At 43.1% G+C, this 17,523-nt stretch overlaps 1 protein-coding gene across 4 annotated transcripts; it reads left to right on the top strand.

The window, feature by feature from the left end:
- The first annotated feature begins 836 nt into the window (after positions 1-836).
- Positions 837-15,476, top strand: ICOSLG (inducible T cell costimulator ligand). 4 transcript variants are annotated; one of them, XR_011740229.1, is made up of 8 exons: positions 837-945; positions 4,220-4,260; positions 6,243-6,605; positions 7,087-7,371; positions 8,908-9,084; positions 10,071-10,106; positions 10,319-10,420; positions 12,943-15,476. XR_011740229.1 is itself a non-coding variant. In XM_065860650.2 (7 exons), the coding sequence occupies exons 1-7, from the start codon at positions 932-934 to the stop codon at positions 12,951-12,953; spliced, it is 927 nt and encodes a 308-aa protein (XP_065716722.1). In that variant the 5' UTR covers positions 837-931; the 3' UTR covers positions 12,954-15,476. The 4 variants fall into 4 exon arrangements, 2 of the variants coding, with proteins under 2 accessions (XP_065716722.1, XP_071667741.1); XR_011740230.1 differs by lacking the exon at positions 12,943-15,476 and adding an exon at positions 11,216-11,511; XM_065860650.2 differs by lacking the exon at positions 10,319-10,420.
- The last annotated feature ends 2,047 nt before the right edge of the window (positions 15,477-17,523 follow it).

The following is a 17,523-nucleotide window of genomic DNA, read 5'->3' as shown; positions in this document are numbered from 1 at the left end:
TGTCCAGTTCTGGGGCCCTCAGTTCAAGAAGGACAGTGAACTGCTGGAGAGAGTCCAGCACAGGGCAACAAAGATGATTAAGGGAGTAGAGCATCTCCCTTATGAGGAAAGACTGAGGGAGCTGGGGCTCTCTAGCTTGGAGAAGAGAAGACTGAGGGGTGACTTTATTAATGTTTACAAATACATAAAGGGTGAATGTCACAAGGATGGAGCCAGGCTCTTCTCGGTGACAACCAATGGTAAGACAAGGGGTAATGAGTTCAAACTGGAACACAAGAGGTTCCACTTAAATTTGAGAAGAAACTTCTTTTCAGTGAGGGTAACAGAACACTGGAACAGGCTGCCCAAGGGGGTTGTGGAGTCTCCTTCTCTGGAGACATTCAAAACCTGCCTGGATGCCTTCCTGTGTAACCTCACCTAGGCATTCCTGCTCCAGCAGGAGGATTGGACTAGATGACCTTTTGAGGTCCCTTCCAATCCCAAACATTCTGTGACTCTGTGATCTTCAACTAGATCAGGTTGCTCAGAGCCATGTCCAGTCTGGCCTTGAATGTCTCCAGGGATGGGGCATCTACCACTTCTCTGGGCAACTGGTGGGACAGAGGGCCAGGACGGGGAAGGGCTCTCTCGGACCGCAGCGCCTGGTGTGATGGGCCAAAGTGGGACCGGCGCTGACCCCCACGTCCGGAGAAGGGCTTTGCGGGCGGCTGGGGTGCCGGTCGTAAGGGGTTACAGTTTGCACAGTGCCCTCGTAGCAGCAGCACTGGCCGCGCATCGGCTCCGGGCGCGCACGGAAGGCGGAAATCCCCCGGCGGGAGGAGGCGTGGGAGGGAAAGGGGAATGGCCTAAACGGGGCAGCCAGTGGCTTGGGACGGCACAGCACAGCACAGCACAGCTCGGCTGGGGCAGCCACCTGCGTCCTGCCGCCGTGATGGAACCGCGAAGGTGAGTGGCGGCCCGGGATCCCGGGGAGCTGCCGCCCCTCCTGCGTGTCGCCGGGGCACGGGGAGCACAAGGTGGCTGTTAGCTGGAATGCGGCCGGGCTTCTTGCTCGGGGGAAGAGAGACACGCCCTCTGCTTAGAAAAATCAGAGTTTCATTGCGATACAGCTGGCAGGAAAAGCTCTGGCGGGGATGGGCTTCTCAAATGGAGACAGGGATGAGGTGCGGCGCGGGGTCCCCTCCTAATCCCCGGCCCCGGGAGAGCGGGTTGCGGCGTTAAACGTGCCCGCTGGCTGCGCGGGCGGGACGGGCAGCTCTGCTGGGCGTCTGGAGCGGCGGCGGGAGAAACGGGAGAGGCGGGAGAGACGAGAGCGGGGGAGGCGAGTTTTGCCATCGAAGGCTACAAGCGATTAACTGGCTTATTAAGGAGCTTTTTTGCTGAATGTGAAGGATGGGAGAAAATAATCAGGCCCTCTTAATTTATTGCCCAGATTAGTGCTGCCTGACAGTAGGCGTCAGAAAAACTTCACAGATAACCTATTGAGAGCACTTACTGATGTGAGGAGAGCGATGTCACTACAAGTTTAGGGGATAAAGCAAATCTTACCAGCAGAACAAAAACCTCTTAAGTTACTGTTGCAAGGATTGGGACATATTTTGTCTGGCTAGTTTGTGCCAGAACAGCAACATCGCATGATTCTAAAATAAATAGTGCATGAAAAAGTTGAGATGCTGTTACAAAGAATAATCTCACTGAGTAAGAATGCATGAAAGAGGAAGTGCAACTTTCTCCCATTTCATGCAACATTTTGAAAACCATATAGAAGGGGAAGGTGTGGGAAAGAATTGAAAAAATAATAATAAAAAATGTAATAGAGACTTTAAGAAACTAATGAAGTTACACCTGCACTCAGTGGAGCTCACTGCCAGTGTGATGGACACAGGAGCTGAGTGTATGGGGCAAAAGAGAGGCTTCTTGGCAGCCAAGAGCATTTCTTCTTTTCCAACAGGAGCTTGGCATTAAAGCCACTCCAGGGGAACACGGGTGCGCTGTCACTGCCCCCACACTACCACAGCTGCAAACTCCTTCAAGTAAGAGGATGAGCATCTCTAGGTCTGTCCAATCTTACCTGTGACATCATTTATTGAAACAAGAAATCAAGATGTGCTTTGTATACATACATTAGAGAATCAGTTTTGGCTGACTCGCTGAATGTTTGACATCAGCAAGTGCCTGGCATGGGAAATTCCCTGAAGAGTCCCATAAAGATAAGTCAATTGTTGTTCTCCATTTAATTCAAATGACTGAATATATCCATAGTTTCCTACATGGGCGGGGAACAATAAAACAAACACAGCCACAGGATTAAAAACTACACTGAAGTAAGATTATCAAGACAGGCCTCTACAAACCTGGCACAAAAGTTATGGCTCCTGCACAGTATACAAATACAGAAGAAATACGACACAAGACCACATGTAAAAAACACTAGAAGTCACTGCCAGGGGCAGAACAGAACTGCTTTCCTGGAGCGTTTAGGTACACTTACTTGGGAAACTTAAAGTAAGGCCTGATTGCAGATTTACTAAAATATGTATTAGAACAGAAACTTTCCACACTGGCATCCACTTGAACTTTTGAAATCTCATCTATGAAGCCATTTAAAGTGCCTAGAAAAGAAAAATAGTATTTTCTTCACATAAAAGTAATACAATTCAGACTGATTCTTCCCTAAACTTTGCTCATCTCCTTCTCTGTAAATGAGGCTTCAAGTAGAGGTAGATTTTGTGTCAGCAATGTCCTCTGCTTTCTCCCTGGGAAGCCAAATATGTTTGAGTAGGTCATAATTTTCTTGGGGGCAGGTAGGAATTAGAGACCTTCACAGCAGTGGAGACCAAAGTTGCACCCAGGCAGCTGATGGAAGTAAAGCTGGGCAGAAGAGATGCTGTACCTGGGAGGTCATGGACAAATCCTGATGCTTGGCTGGACAAAGAGTCAGGAGTTGTGGGGAAAGGGCAGGAGGCCTGGAAGAAAGAGGCAATGGTGTGAGGCACAGGTGTTGTGGAAAAGCAAAGTGACAAATGGCTTCTAGGGGAGCGAGCTTAGGTTAGGGCTTGGAAGGAAGAGGGTCACGAAGGGCAGGGTTGGTTTGGAAGGAAAAAGTCAAGCAGCCCAGGTGGCAGACCCTGAGGCTCACATGGGCTGCTGGGGCCATGTGCCCACTGCCCCAGCCCTTGACTCAATGTTGGACATGGCTGTGAGTTCAAAACAACTGGGAAACGGAACCAGCGGCACCCAGACAGCGTGGCCTCACAGTCTTCCTTGCTTGCCAAAGCAAGCTGGGGAAATGGGGAATGAGCAGGTGCTCATGTCCGTCTGCCCATTGGCTCAGCTTTGCAAACTTATTGCACTCGGGGCAATGTCAAGATGAGCAACTGCAGCCACTCAGGTCCCATCCATTACCTTTCCAGCGTCTTCCTTTCCTTTCCCACAGCAAGAGCACAATGTATAGCTAGGCATGGTAGTGAAAGGCTATTTTAAATAACTTTTAGGAAGGCGTTGTACATTTCTCTTTCTCAAAGCCCTGTGGGATGAAAGTTAAGTCACTTGGACTTTATAGATAAGCTAAACTGTGTTTTTCTACAGCATCGAGCAGGCGTAACTCCCTTGGGAAACTCCCACATAGATTTGCCCCTCCGGAGTAATCAAACATGCCGAATTCTTTCCAGCAAAACCTTTGCACGACTCCCTGTTATCAGCACGTTTCCTGTTTACACATTTTCACTGAGTACACAAAACGGTGAGCAGCGTGGTCAGCTGCTTGTCATCCTTGAACCAGATAAAACCGTAACTGACTGAGTTTCAGCAAAGCAGTGGGATGCAGGGCTTTGACCTGGATTTAGGCCTGTGCAGCCTTGTTCCTTCACAGTGACCCAGAAAGCCTTCAAGGCCTATTTGTCCAATAGGTCTATATGGTTCATTTTTCATAAGGCAGGCACAATATCAGTTCATGCCTTCTGCTCTGATTCCAATATTAGTACATTTTACTGCTATTTGTCGCATTGGCCACCCACCCACAGAGTTATGTCATTTGAACAGAAGTTTTGCAGCTGTCAAATATGCAAATACTTAATGGGACATTACATAGTAGCAGTACCTAATTTACCTACTTCTGCTACTATACTGAAACAATCAATATTAGCTTTATTGCTTATGTAAACAACAGATATGCTAAGCCTATCATGTAACAATCTTATTTGCTTTTTTTTTATCTTAGCTGTGGATTTCTGCTACTGCTCCTTCACATCTTGAGAGCTGGTAAGTTCAGAACACTTCTGTGAAAAATGAAGCTACCCTCCTTTAAAGTGTTTGGCCAAATACACAGATTATTTGTAATATGTACAATATAAACATCTGTGTGTTTTCGGCAAGACACTTAAGAATTCCTTAGTGTGATATGCATCAGGAAAAGAAGAAAAAAAAATCAGTTTCTATCAGTTTTAAGTATGGAGCATAGTAAAGGATATTATTGATGCTCTTGCTTAGATTGCTCTGCTTGCTTTACAGACATTCCTATGTATTTATTTATGTCAAAGAAAAAAGGTACTAGAAGTGGGGTAATGAGGGCTATTAATAAGCAGATCTAACACGCCTGGATAAAGTCCATGCTCCTAATGTGAGTAGAATTATACATCACTGTATCAAGTACCCAAGTGTTCTACTACAGTTCCAAAAATCCCTTTCAAAACAAAGGTAAGGTTAAAGTGCATCACTTGGTGATATTTAGTTGTTTTCAGAGTTGTCTCTCCACTATTCTTGCTTAATCACCGAGAAGGACCTCAACAAAGCCATCAAGGAAAGTCCCCGACCCCAAAATCAGGACAAACTGTACCAGATACAGTTTCAGTAGATGCCAGCTGGCCTGTTCCTAAATCATGCCAGCGATGGAGGTGTGCCCGTTTTCCCAGGCAATGCTTTGCAGAGCATGACTTTTCCTGCTACTACAAGTAATTTCCCGAAGTCTGAGCTGCAGCATCTTTGTTGCAGTTCAAGCCCATTACTGCTTGTCTCACCCAGCAGAGGACAGGGGCCTGGAGAACACACTGCCTTCTTCCCTGCAAGTACTGTGTTTGCTTCAGTGGTGTTTTGTAGCCGGGATATCAAACTCAGACTTGTAGATGAACTATTTCTGAGTCCAGTGCACCAACACAAAGACCTCCTGCTTTAACATTGCTGCCTCCCTCCCACCTCACCATGCACTGTTTCTGCATTTCCAAACCCTCACTCCTGTCATCCTTCTTTCCCTAATCCACCCACCCTCATAATCCCTACCCCCAACTGTAATCTCTCCCATCCAGCCCACTCTTAACCTCCACAGATCCCTGAGTCTGGCACTGACAATGCACAAACTGCTTTGGTCTCAGCAATCAGTTGCACCAGAGAGATTTTGGCTGCTGGCATGGAGGAGAGGCGATGTATCCCTCCCAGCAGGGAGGCTGTGATCAGAGACACCCTAGCCCTTTTGGAATAGCTGACCTGCACCTTCTGCATCGCTTGGTAGCCAGCTCATTCCTTTTCATTCCTCACTGGGAGGAGAGGTTGCCCTTCTCATGTCTAGAGGCCAGGAAAAGCACCCTGAAAGCCATATACTGTGCTGCCCTACCTCCAGTATCCATGAGAGCTTGTAAATGTCTAGTGAATGTGTCACTGGAGGTATCTGAGCATGCTGTTTTGCAAGCAGGGTATGTTTATTGAGAGGATGACATCAATAGTAGCTATAAAATGTGATTGTTATGACATGCCCACTTTGGGAAACACTAGGTTTACTACCCTTTTAAATTTTCTTTTGATCTCAAAATAATGGTAGCACTCTTTTTCTGATCATTCTTTCCACCTCTTGTGATTCACTTGGCATTATTTGGCATTTTTCTTAATTAAAAAAAAAGAAAGTTATTACTAAATCATTAGGACTTGAATATGGCTCTGCAGTCAGCCGCTGTCAGCGGAGAAAGTGAAACATGCAGGTATCCATGGGGCTGGGAGCTCTTAGACCTGTTGGTTCTCAGAGAAAGAAATAAGCAGAAGGCTTTATATTGTAAAAGATCCCTTTGGAAAATGCACAAACAAGTAGGCATGTTGAGAATTAGCCATCAGCGAGTCAGGAGTTAGGAATTATTATGAAGTTAGCACACTAACCTGCCCGTTACAAATACTAATACTGCAGTCCACATGTGGTAGAACATACTTGAAACAAATGACGTTCTTTTTCCACGTAACCTCTCTCTTTTTCAATCTTCTAGTTATTGCACTGGAGGGGAAGATCATCACCAGTAAACCTGGAGACAACGTTACACTGAGTTGCATTTATCAAGGAAAAGAATTACACTTAAAAAATCTACGGGTATATTGGCAAATAGCTGATGATCAAGAAGAGTGTACAGTTGTACATGCACTGATCTCTGGTCAAGACAATGAAAGTGAACAGTGTATTCACTTTAAAAACAGGACTCAGTTATTCTGGGATAGATTGGAAAAAGGTGATTTTTCCCTGCTACTACTAAATGTCAGCCAGAGTGATAAACATAGGTACAAATGTGTAGTACTGCAGAAAACTGAATATACCAGAGTGATTCATCAGGCAGAAGTGGTTCTCAGATTAGCAGGTAAGAACTTGCATCACTTGCATGTATTTGCCCAAATTCTCATTCCAGCTTTTCAAATTTGTGCCATTTCAGTATTACATTTAATCATATCCTTAACTTTGAAACATACTTCAGCCCTTTGCTGAAATGAAGTCTGCTTAATTTAAATGTTACAGATAGGGAATCTGAAACTGGAAGAATACCTGTAACAGCTGTTTATCCTTTGTGGGATATTTTTCATCTTGGTTTTCAACAGGCTCTTGCATGTGACTGGGTAACAGCAGCTTAAGAAGTTGCTTTCTTCCTTTGGGTTTGGCTTTAGCCTTCTGCCCTTCCAGTATTCTCTCAGCTCTCTGGCTTATATACCAAACTGTGCAGGTGTTTCCCTTTCAAGTCGTGAAAGTTATATGAAACCCAGAACTTCTGCTTCAGAACACATCAAAATTTTGTCTTTTCAATATATTTCAAGCAGTCAATGACTATTTTTGCTCTTGCTCTCCAGCTAGTTATAGCCAACCCATACTCAGTGGACCCATAAGAAACAGTGACAGCACTGAAGAGGAGGTGACTTTCAGCTGCAGGTCTGGCAATGGATACCCAGAACCCAATGTTTATTGGATAAATAAAACGGACAACAGCCACCTGCCTCCGTCAGAGCTAAAGATCAGCCACCACACGGATGGCACTTACAGTGTTTTTAGCACACTGAAGGTTAAAGCCACTTCTAACATGCAAATAGAGTGCTCCATAGAAAATAGAATACTTCGGGAAAATCTGTCAGCCAACTGTAAGTCTCACCATGATACTTCATGTTTTCTAGATAGCAGATATATCAACCAGCATGTCTCTGTCTGTAGATATGCACTAACAAGGGCTACCCATTAATTCAGTAGCTCCCAAAAGTGCCAAAAAGAGTCAGTTGTTTTATTCTTTCAAGCCGGTAACACTTAGCCATGGACTTCATGTTTACTTCTAACTTCTTCCACACTGAAGTGAACACCCTGTCAAGCATGTTATGACAACAGCACTGAGAAGCTCTTCTGTCTGAGGCAGTCACTGGGCTTTATCCTTTGGTTCCTCAGGAACATGATGACTTGGTAGTCCCGTTACTTTTAAGGGGCCACTATACAGTAGTGCCACAATTCTTGAACCCCTACCCCTCTGCTTTGCAGCACTCACACTTGCTTCTTACACTGCCTGGTTTCAAAGTTCTGTTTTCAGTCTCCAAAACTCAATTTAACACAGTGTGCTATTTAAAGTAGGCCTATAGCAAACAGGCAGTATTAGCCCAGTAGAATGATGCACCAAATAGCACAAGAAGCTATTTATTGCTGATATGAGTGATCAATAGTAAAAACAAGTGTTTAGCCACTCAACCTTTCACAGAAACAGAAAGCTATCTAAAGAAAAGCTAAAAAAAAATCATAGCTATAATGGCAATAGTGAATTTCATCATTTTCAAACAGGTGTTTAGACAAGCTATCTGGAGTGGGAGCTTATCTGGAGGTGGCTATTCAGGCTCATTGCTGCTCCTGGTCCTCCCTCCCACCACCTTTCTCTCACAGGTTTCTGCACCCTGGTGCAAGGAGGTTTGATTGTTTGCATAAATGTAGCTGGATACCCACAGTTAATTTACCTAAACACACCAACCAATCACGTACTCTGGACTTGACACACAGCCCAGATATAGATTAGACTATTTCAAAGAACAAAAATTGTGTGCACATGCAAAAATTTCACAGTACAGTTTTTGTGTGATAGCATACTCTTGCTGTCATCCCAAATTAAAGGAAATCAGAGTAACCTTGTCATTAGTTTCCTGTCGTATTGTATTCTTGGGGAAAAGATCATCTTATTATTTTTCATTAGTTTCTAAAAGCACTACCGCACTTGAAAGAATAAGAGATGTGATCTGAAACCTTCCCTTTGCAGCAATCAGTGGGAATTTGTCATTAACTTCAGGGAAATGGGTTTTCATCCGCTTTTCCAGTTACCAACAGATTTACATTATAGATTCTGTATAGAATTATTTTCAATTGAGTCTAGATACAAACTCAAACATACAATCTCCCAAGGCTGGCAGGAAAGAAGAACAAAAAGGAAGAGAGAGGAATGCATGCAGTGTGATAGAGAGGAATAAACGCATTGTATTATTAGACCACCCAAGCTAAAGATGTGCTTTGGTCAGAAGGGATACCACCAGAATCACAGTGATATTAGTACTTCAGAATCTTTTTGTGTGAATAAAATGGGGTCAAATATTTGCCTTGTATGAAATGTGGAAATTTACACCTTACTACAGCCTTTTTCTGTTTTATTCTAGACACACAGCAGAAGCAAAGCAACGGTTCTAGCACAGAAAGTCACAAAAACCTGGAAAAAAGCAGACGAAGTGCTCAAGCAGCTGGCATAATTTCCATTGTCCTTCTGATGGGTCTTCTAGCTGTTATAGCCTGCTGGCTGTGGAGACGGAGGTCCTCTAAACTAGTATCCTACACAGGTAACGAGGCCCTTCATATTTGCATGACTAAATCTGAAGAATTATTTTTCATTTGCCAAAATATTTAATGTCATCCAGCACATTGACAGAAGGTATGAGTAAGCTACCTGCACACAACAGCAGGAAATCATGCTGTTATCAAAAACCTAGGGTTCCCTGAGGAGGACACGTTATTCTTTATGGTTTTCTGCTAGGGCACTTGACTTTGTGCTGGTTCAGGCCACAGTTTCTCAGCTACAATCCCTACAGGCTGTTCCTGGAGGGGATGCCTAGCACATCAGTCTCGAGAACTTCCAAGTCACTAGCTGGACAATTAAGGGTTCAAGATTGCACTGGGATCAAGCTGCTTTCTACAAGTCAGAAATAAAGCATGACTCACTATCATTCCACATTATACATGCACACCCCTGTATTGCTGCTTCTGCCCACATGTGGGATTCTTCAGTGCTTGGCAAGACAGAACAAAAGGTAGCTCAAAAAGACACCTTGTGAACCAGACTAAGTCTGCTGGTGTATCTGAGTATTTCTGTAAGCCACTTTACAGGTATATGAGAGCTAACATCTGAAAAAAGAGGGCAGGGACAATCATACTTCTCATAGGTAAGGGCCACATCTTCAGTCCATGCCCTCTTCCTCATGGCTAGCAAATCCAGGTGTTTCAGAAAAGAGCAGGAGAAAGCAGGGTAGTGATCTCGCCAAGCATCTGCAGCAGCTGTGCTAGGAGCCACATCCTTCCTTCAGAAATAACCCAAGAGTGGTGCAGGACTCTGTCCCAAAACATGGAGCAGGGCTGTTGCTTCAAGCCCCAAATCTATCCCTGCTGAAGACTGCAAGCAGTTAAAGTGTGGACTGCATTTTGCTGTCCAAAGAGTATTTAGCACATTGAATCCTCAACTTTAGTGGATGGTGCTTAATATTAATTCCATGTGGATAAAGACTGTAGTTATCTAAGCCACATGCTTTAAACAGTGCATTTGTTCCAACAGATGTCCAAACAAATGAAGACAAAGGAGGACTCAACTGTAAGTATTAGAAATATGTATTTGTCTCAAGAGTGTGTTAACTTCATACTTCAGTACTCAAGTACACAAAGCCTTTGGATTAGTCTTGCTAGATGTTACAAGCCCAAGCCTATAAAGTGGTAGCCCCATTTCTCTCAGCTCTTCCTTTGAGCTCTTTAAAGTGTTGCTAAAGGCAGACAGAGAGTCTCAGTTCCCAGAAGTTTCTTCAACAGGCCAAAGAACATGACAAATCGACAGGGGACACAAAGCATACTGGCTGAGGCCACCCTCCCCTCCTGTTCTATAGATGTGCTGCAGCTACTGTTGCCATCGAGGTAGGTGGATTATGTTATAAACCAAGCAGAGCCAAACTTGGAAAATCTGTTTTAAATACTGATTTTCAACTCAGGACAGCACTGACTGTTTATTGCTTCATATCATCTCAGTGGCCATCACCAAATGGTTGTTCTCGGCCTTTTTAGGCACCATATCCTAAAAGGTCTTTAGCTGGGACACAGGAATATCATATGCCTCATGTCTATGAACCTGAGTGTATATACGCCCAATTGAAAATGTACTAATCACTATCCTTTCCTAAAAAAAAAAAAAAAACAAACAAACAAACAAAAAAAAAAAAAAAAAAAAAAAACACCACACACAAAAAAAAACCCACACAAACCACACACAAAACCCCCAATTTATGCCTTTAACATATTCATATTTTTATAAGCAAGAATGCAATATTGCAGGACAGCTAGTATACAAATTCATTTATCATTTATAGTATTGGAAAAAGAAAAATAAAGCAAAAAAGTCCAAGACATTTATGAAAACAAACTCAGCACTGAGGACTTGTGAGAGTACAGAGAGGATGAAATATCTACCTATTTTATATCTCATTTGCTACTTTCTACTGAAGCAAATAACTGTGGCCTGGTTGTCTCTGCAGAACAGGCAGAAAATACTGTGGTTGCACCAAAACTGTAATTGTGAAAGCATGGTTTGCCCTAGCAGATGCTGCGAGTGTACCCAATTCATATTATCAAGCAAAAGAATCCTTAAATTAAAAAACTTTTTCTAGAACTTCTTTGGTGGTCATGCAAACTGGGCTAAAGTCACTTATTTTTCAGATGCATCACCCAACCCCAGCCTGATCCACAGTGTTTGCACTGTCTAAACATCAGAAGGCATTACACTGTTTCTTCTAGAGCATAACAGAAAGGATGGATTTTCTCCTTAAGATAAAGAGACATTTTCTCCTTCCATTCCTACAAGCTGCATTAACATAACACAAGCCATTCATTTAAGGTCAACTTTTTCTTCTCTGGACTTACTTGTACCAGGCCCTGTTTGATGAGATCATTGGACTTTGCCCATAAGTAGAAAAACCTCTGTGACATAAACAGGAGTAAATATTTATCTTACATTGAAGACTGCTGTAGCATGATTTCTTCATGAACAACAAAACAAAGACATTTGCCTTCCAGACACTATCTTTTCCTTGGCATGTCTCTGCACCATTTGTGGAAGAGGAGGTGGGACAGCAGTTTTGGTGGTTCACTGGTGTCAGAAACTGTCCCACCTCTGAGGGCTGTCTTCTGCCAAGAGAGGCATGTAAGGCAATATCTTTTGGGCATTTCAATTTGAGGGCAACTTGCACGATTACAAGAGAAATTAGAATGATCTGGGGAACGTGACATATTGGTTATGTTTGTTTAGGCTGGAGAAGGCAAGCCTGATTAAGGACACAATAACAACCCTCTTCAGAGAGTCCTTGAAGAAGATGGGACAAGTCGTTTATTGTCCTAACCCAGCAAACGCAGCCCTTACAGCACAACAGGCTTAAAAAAGGAGATTTAAGATAGATGTTGGGAAAAAATGTCTTTCTAAGTGTAATAGTAGTTGAGCATTGAGGCAGAGAGTTTGTGGAAGTTGTCAAGTCTCCATCAGTCCAGGTTTATTGATGTTCTGTTTTTTTTTCATCAAAGAAGAAACAGTATCTGTCAGCAATGATTTAGAAATAGGCAATACCTTGGTATAAAAGATAGCCTCTTGGAGAAATCATCATTTCGATGATCATTTGCAATTTTCAAGCAAGTTCCTTGTGGTAGATGGGGGATAAGGCACTGCAGAGCTGCACCCACAGGGACACTCTGCCACAGCATTTTGCTTTTCAATACTGATGTAAATATGTTTCTGGGTTTCACTTTGTGAAGAAGGTAGAATTGTTACACAGGGGCTGAAAATCCAGAAAACTGCAAAACCAAAATAAGCCTACAGAGACCAACTTTGCTGTTACAAAGAAAAAAAGCTTTGGAAACTGCAGGCAAGGCAGGTTGTGAGGAAGAGTAACTTCATACCGGTGGGGTTAGTCTTTCCAGGCACCCATCACAGTCAGTGGGGCATGATGCTCCAGCTGAGGAGAAATTCAGAACTGGAGCAATTCTGAATTGCTCCATGGAGGGATCCCTCCACTGCCTGTAGAGGAGCCTCAGGAAGCTGGTTTCCCTTGACAGGTTTTGCGCATCTTGTTCTCCGAAGTAGCTTGAAATGAACCAAAGGCAATACTGTCATCCCTTCACAAGGGAAGGGGATGTTAACAGGGGAGGACTTTGTGCATTTGCACGAAGAGAGGTCCTTCCAGTATGTGGCACAAAGGCAGAGGGCCCCTAGCATCTCGGTTATCAAGGCAGAGGCAAGGCATCATCCTGGCTGATTCTACCAGCATGAATACATCTTTTCCATAGCTTTACAGCTTGTTCCACTGGTTGCTTAGGAAGAACAATTCCAGGATATGATTCTTTCTGGGGGACCTTTTTCTATTATTTTCTAAAAACAAGTTGTTTTGTTTTTACAGCACCCATCTAAATGGAAAGTCTGCCAACAATTTGGGCAGCTAGAGATGTGTCAAGAGAAGTGTCACCCCCTAACTCAGCAGCAGCATTGCTTGTAATACAAGTGACAGATTTCTGCAGTGTGCACTGAGAGAGATGGCAAAACAAAAAGCTTCTCCAACACAAGAGACAGCAAAATCTGCTGGATTTCTGTTCCAAGCACTGGCTGTGTCCACACAACGGTTGTGTCACCAGTTTGGACAGTCCTCTGCAATAGTCTGCCAGGGTGCTGAGCAATAAGGGGAAAGCAATAAGCCTGGGACTTAGGCACTCTGTGCTGGAGCGCTGAAAGCTGGTGAGTGTCCAGTGTCTTGTCATCACCTTCAAGGACTTCGTTACTAGCAGAAGGGACTGCCTTTCAGGAGAATGGGAATTTCTTGCTGCTTCTCCTTACCCTGGCAATGACTACCAAATGTAAAGAATGGCAGCTAAAAAAAAAGAAAACTGAAGGACTCTCTGCAAAGTGAGATTTGTGACCTTTTCCACCTTTCTCTGTCTCCAGTACATCTTTTCATTGTCTGGTTTCACCAATGGCATGTTGTTGTGTACTAGGGAGAACATTTTGACCCAGTCCTCCAAAAACAGAAACTGCTGTAACATAACAGGGTTAAGCACTGAATATGGTAACATGAGGGAACATGCATTCTTTAACTGCACTTGATATCAACATTTTGGTTTTTAACAAGTATTTCACTGAAAAGGGGAATTCCACTTTTCACAGAAGCCGGTACATATTGCATGAGAGAACAGGCTGTGGAAATATGACCAATTAAAAATAGTGGTCTCTCCTGTAGTAATGTTGGGTTACCAGGAACAAAAACTGTAGTTCAGCTCTGCTTGTTTCAGCTGGTCGTTGTTAAGCACTCCCCTATGGCTTCCAGGGAGGATTGTAGCTGAAATTTTTGAACTGAACCTCCAACACCTTCCCCCCGCCAAAAAAAAAAAAAAAAAAAAAAAAAAAAAGAGACTATGCCACTATGTTGTCCATTAATGTCCAGAAAGCCAAGAACTGCAATTCCCTTGTGCCAGTGCTCATGCCTCCCTAGTTCAGCCCTGAGTCAGTGAAAAGCAACTGGTTGAAAATAGTGAAGCAGGAAATTTTGCTGATGGGATGAGGTCTTGGAGGAGGTATGTATAGTAGCTTGCTTGCCTAGGTGATATATTTTTCCTCATCTTGTCACAGAAGGGTGAAGCTTATGATTTTAAACTAAGCCCTGGAAATACTTGTCTTTTTCTACACCATTTGCTAGACCAAAATTCTACCGTTTTTGTGAATAAGTCACAGCCTTGTTTATCCAAACCCTGCAGGGGGGACGGCACTCTAGTGTCTACTGTGAGATGGGACATTCGTTTTTCTTATCAAGAACAGCTTTCAAATCCCAGCCAAGTGAACATAAATTTTAATGACCTGTTCTCCCATCACACGGAATCCGGAGCCTTTTGACAACAGAAGGTAACTTTTGCTGAAGCGACACTCCCAAGGAAGCTGCAAGCTGGGTAGTTGTGCCACCATCACTGCGCCAGTGTCTCATGGGAGGGCTGCACTGGCTCAGCCTCCATGGCATGTAAGAGAAGGGGCAGTTTAGCTCTCACTTGATATAATCTAAGCCTACTTACCTATTTGAACAGGATAGGGAAAGTTTTTGTTTTTTGGGGTTTTTTTTAAGTGTGGTTTTTTAAAGGCGTTGTATCTATTAATGTGAAAAAGTATATTGTGTATTTGCTAATCTTGAACATCTGTGAAAAATACTGTGTTTTATTTATTGATTTCACATTTGGCCTCTGTTGCCTTCCAATCTACAACTAGGTAGGGCATTTAGCTCACAGTATTTGTGGGCTAAGATTACCGAGGTGCCACAAGTTACTTTAAATATCAGCCTTTCCTTGTCTTCTCTCATGTCAATTAATCTAGATGTTAGGTTTTCTGAGTCCATATCTAGTCTTCAGGGAACCATAAGGGGAACTTGCCTGAAGAAAGCATGCAGGCTTGCAAACACCTTAAAACTGTGAACAACATCTGCGCAGATATGAAATGTAACTGTTTCCTAGGGGTTTAGCAAGGAGTCCTGCAGACGTTTCCTCATCATCACATGAAGTTGTTTTGTGCAGCCTCTTTGGTGCTGCTGTAACTGACAGAAACCTTTTCTAAAATGTTTTCTACTTTTATATTCTGCAACTGCAAGAAGCTGTAATGGTTTAGAGATTTAAGAAGCGACTTAGCAGTTACTTTGCAATATATTAAGCTAATTTAGACTAGTTGGGTTTTCTTACCTCTGGGCTACTTCACAGTACATAGAAAATACACCTAAATGCGACAGCCTGGTCTTGCAAAATCCCTCCTTTCAAGTTGGTTTAGGTTTCCAGCTATTTTTGGAGGCAAGTAAATCCTAGCTGACAGTTGTTACCATTCGAAGGACTTTGGAATTTCGTAGTAACAGAGCTTTTGTCACCATGTACCATGTTTATATTTCCAATAAAATCCATTTGTTCTTCTGAATGTTTGACTGAATCTATCAGCACATAAAGAAAAGTCCACTCCAAACTATTGTTCACAACCAAAGTGGCAGTTATATTTTTCAGCTATATCTCTCAGGGCATAAGAGTGGTCTTCTCCAAAGCCCTCAGATGAGGAGAAAGAAATGCAACACAGACACTTGACAAATTTTCCTCTAGTCTGGCTCATACAAGAAAATACCCCGAACAAACTCAGTGAAAGCCAGGCAGCAACCTGAACACAGCACTAAGCACAGGCTGATACATCATTTTCACACCCAACTTTACAACCCCTAACAGAGCGAAGGTATAACATACCCTCCCACTTCCAGAACTGAAACTAGGCCATTGCAATCTCCTAGGTTGGTGTTACACTTTGACACCGGCATCCTTCTGTTTCCCTTTGTTAAAGATAGCAGCTCACATGAACTTCATGTCCCAGGGAACTTAAACACATGCACAGGAAAGCACCGCTTGATGCAGCTTTGTGGGAAGACTCTAAGAAACAGACACACTTTCACAGAAAAGCGAAAGGCTTTCGTTGTGGCACAGCTGGTAAACCACAGATGGAAAGCCCCGAGAGAGACTATGTGTTGCTACTTAGTGGTCTGAATCCATCCGTCCTGTAGTCAAATTCAATATTCAAATCTTTTCACCTGTGAGAACTGAAATAGCTCTTTTGCTCAAAAATGCATTCCGTTTTCCACTTCAACGACCCTGACTCCAAACACTTTTCTCAATAGCCCCTTGTTCTGTGTCAAATAAACTTTATTAGTTGCTTCTCTAAATTGCGAAGTGAATCCTTTTCAAATTTGTAGCAAATATGCACCAAAGTTCACATTACCCCAGAGGATAATATCTCTAACCTTCCTCTTTTCCAGGGCAAGAGAAACTGCTCTAAAGAACAGTTTAGTATAGCCCAACTCCACAGGGAGAGGACCTGCACACAGACCATAGAAGTTAGTTAGGCTCTTGGGAATCTTCCTCTCAACGTGTGATGTGGCATTAGGACCTTCACCGCGTTCATTGGGTGATACAGGATGAAGTCATGATAAACTGGACCCCATGTGAACATAATAAAAGGTACCCCATATGCTCCTTGGGATGATCTCCTGTGCATATGGCAGCCCAGGGAATTACAGCCTGTATCTTTCATCTTTCAAGACACATTTATGTGACAACAAGTCAATGTGTACAATTACCTTCCAATACAAGAAAAATGCTTTCCAACACTTTACATGTTACAAGCACCGCTAGTAAGCCTAAGTAGTGTATCCAAACCAATTCCCAACACTGCAAAACCAAGGTCCTTGGAAACTACTCATGACCTTACCATTAATCACAAACTCAAGTATTTTGTTAGGAAAGAACCTGTCTCCCATTTTTATCTTCACAGAAAATCGCGGTGTAGAGATAGCTGCTCTTATATTAACAGAGTCTTAGGCTGACCTTCCAGCTTGCCCAAAATAGGTCCCAGTGGTTTAGCAATAAAACCCTAATTTGTTTTCCTGTGATTTCAAGAGGTGCTGCTTGGGGCCATTTTGTAATTGGAAAACTCAGACACAGAACTCATGCTCAGGGTCACACAAGGCTGTAGCTGACTTGGTGCTTGAACTCACCCCTGTAGCACGCAGAGACCTTCTCTCCTTCAACTTGTTGGTCTGGAAAGTCTAGTTCTTTGCAGCATCCACCCCAGTGGATGCCATAAGTCAAAAGAAGCCATCTGATATTTTTGAGTAGGATTGCATATAAGCTGCCAGACTACACTTTCATATCTGTTGCATGTAAAAGGTCTGCCCTTAAGAAAACTGGAAAGAAGAAAAAGGTGATAAAATATCTTTCAGTTGAGACTGGAAAACTTAAGAATGTGTCAGTAAGAAATAACACTAGTGCAGCCACAATGTGGACAGAGAGCGAGTGCTAACATTTCGTTCTCAATTTATTCCACCAAGAGATCTATGCTGTCACACATCATCCCTCTTATGAGGCTGTGTAATTTTGAAACACAATCAGGTTTGCTTGCAAAAACTTATTTTCCACAGCATCACACT

This window comes from Patagioenas fasciata, chromosome 1, assembly GCF_037038585.1.
Source record: "Patagioenas fasciata isolate bPatFas1 chromosome 1, bPatFas1.hap1, whole genome shotgun sequence".
NCBI classification, from domain to species: Eukaryota; Metazoa; Chordata; class Aves; order Columbiformes; family Columbidae; genus Patagioenas; species Patagioenas fasciata.
The sequence above is the reverse complement of the archived record's forward strand: the minus strand, read 5'-3'. Positions and strand labels throughout refer to the sequence as shown.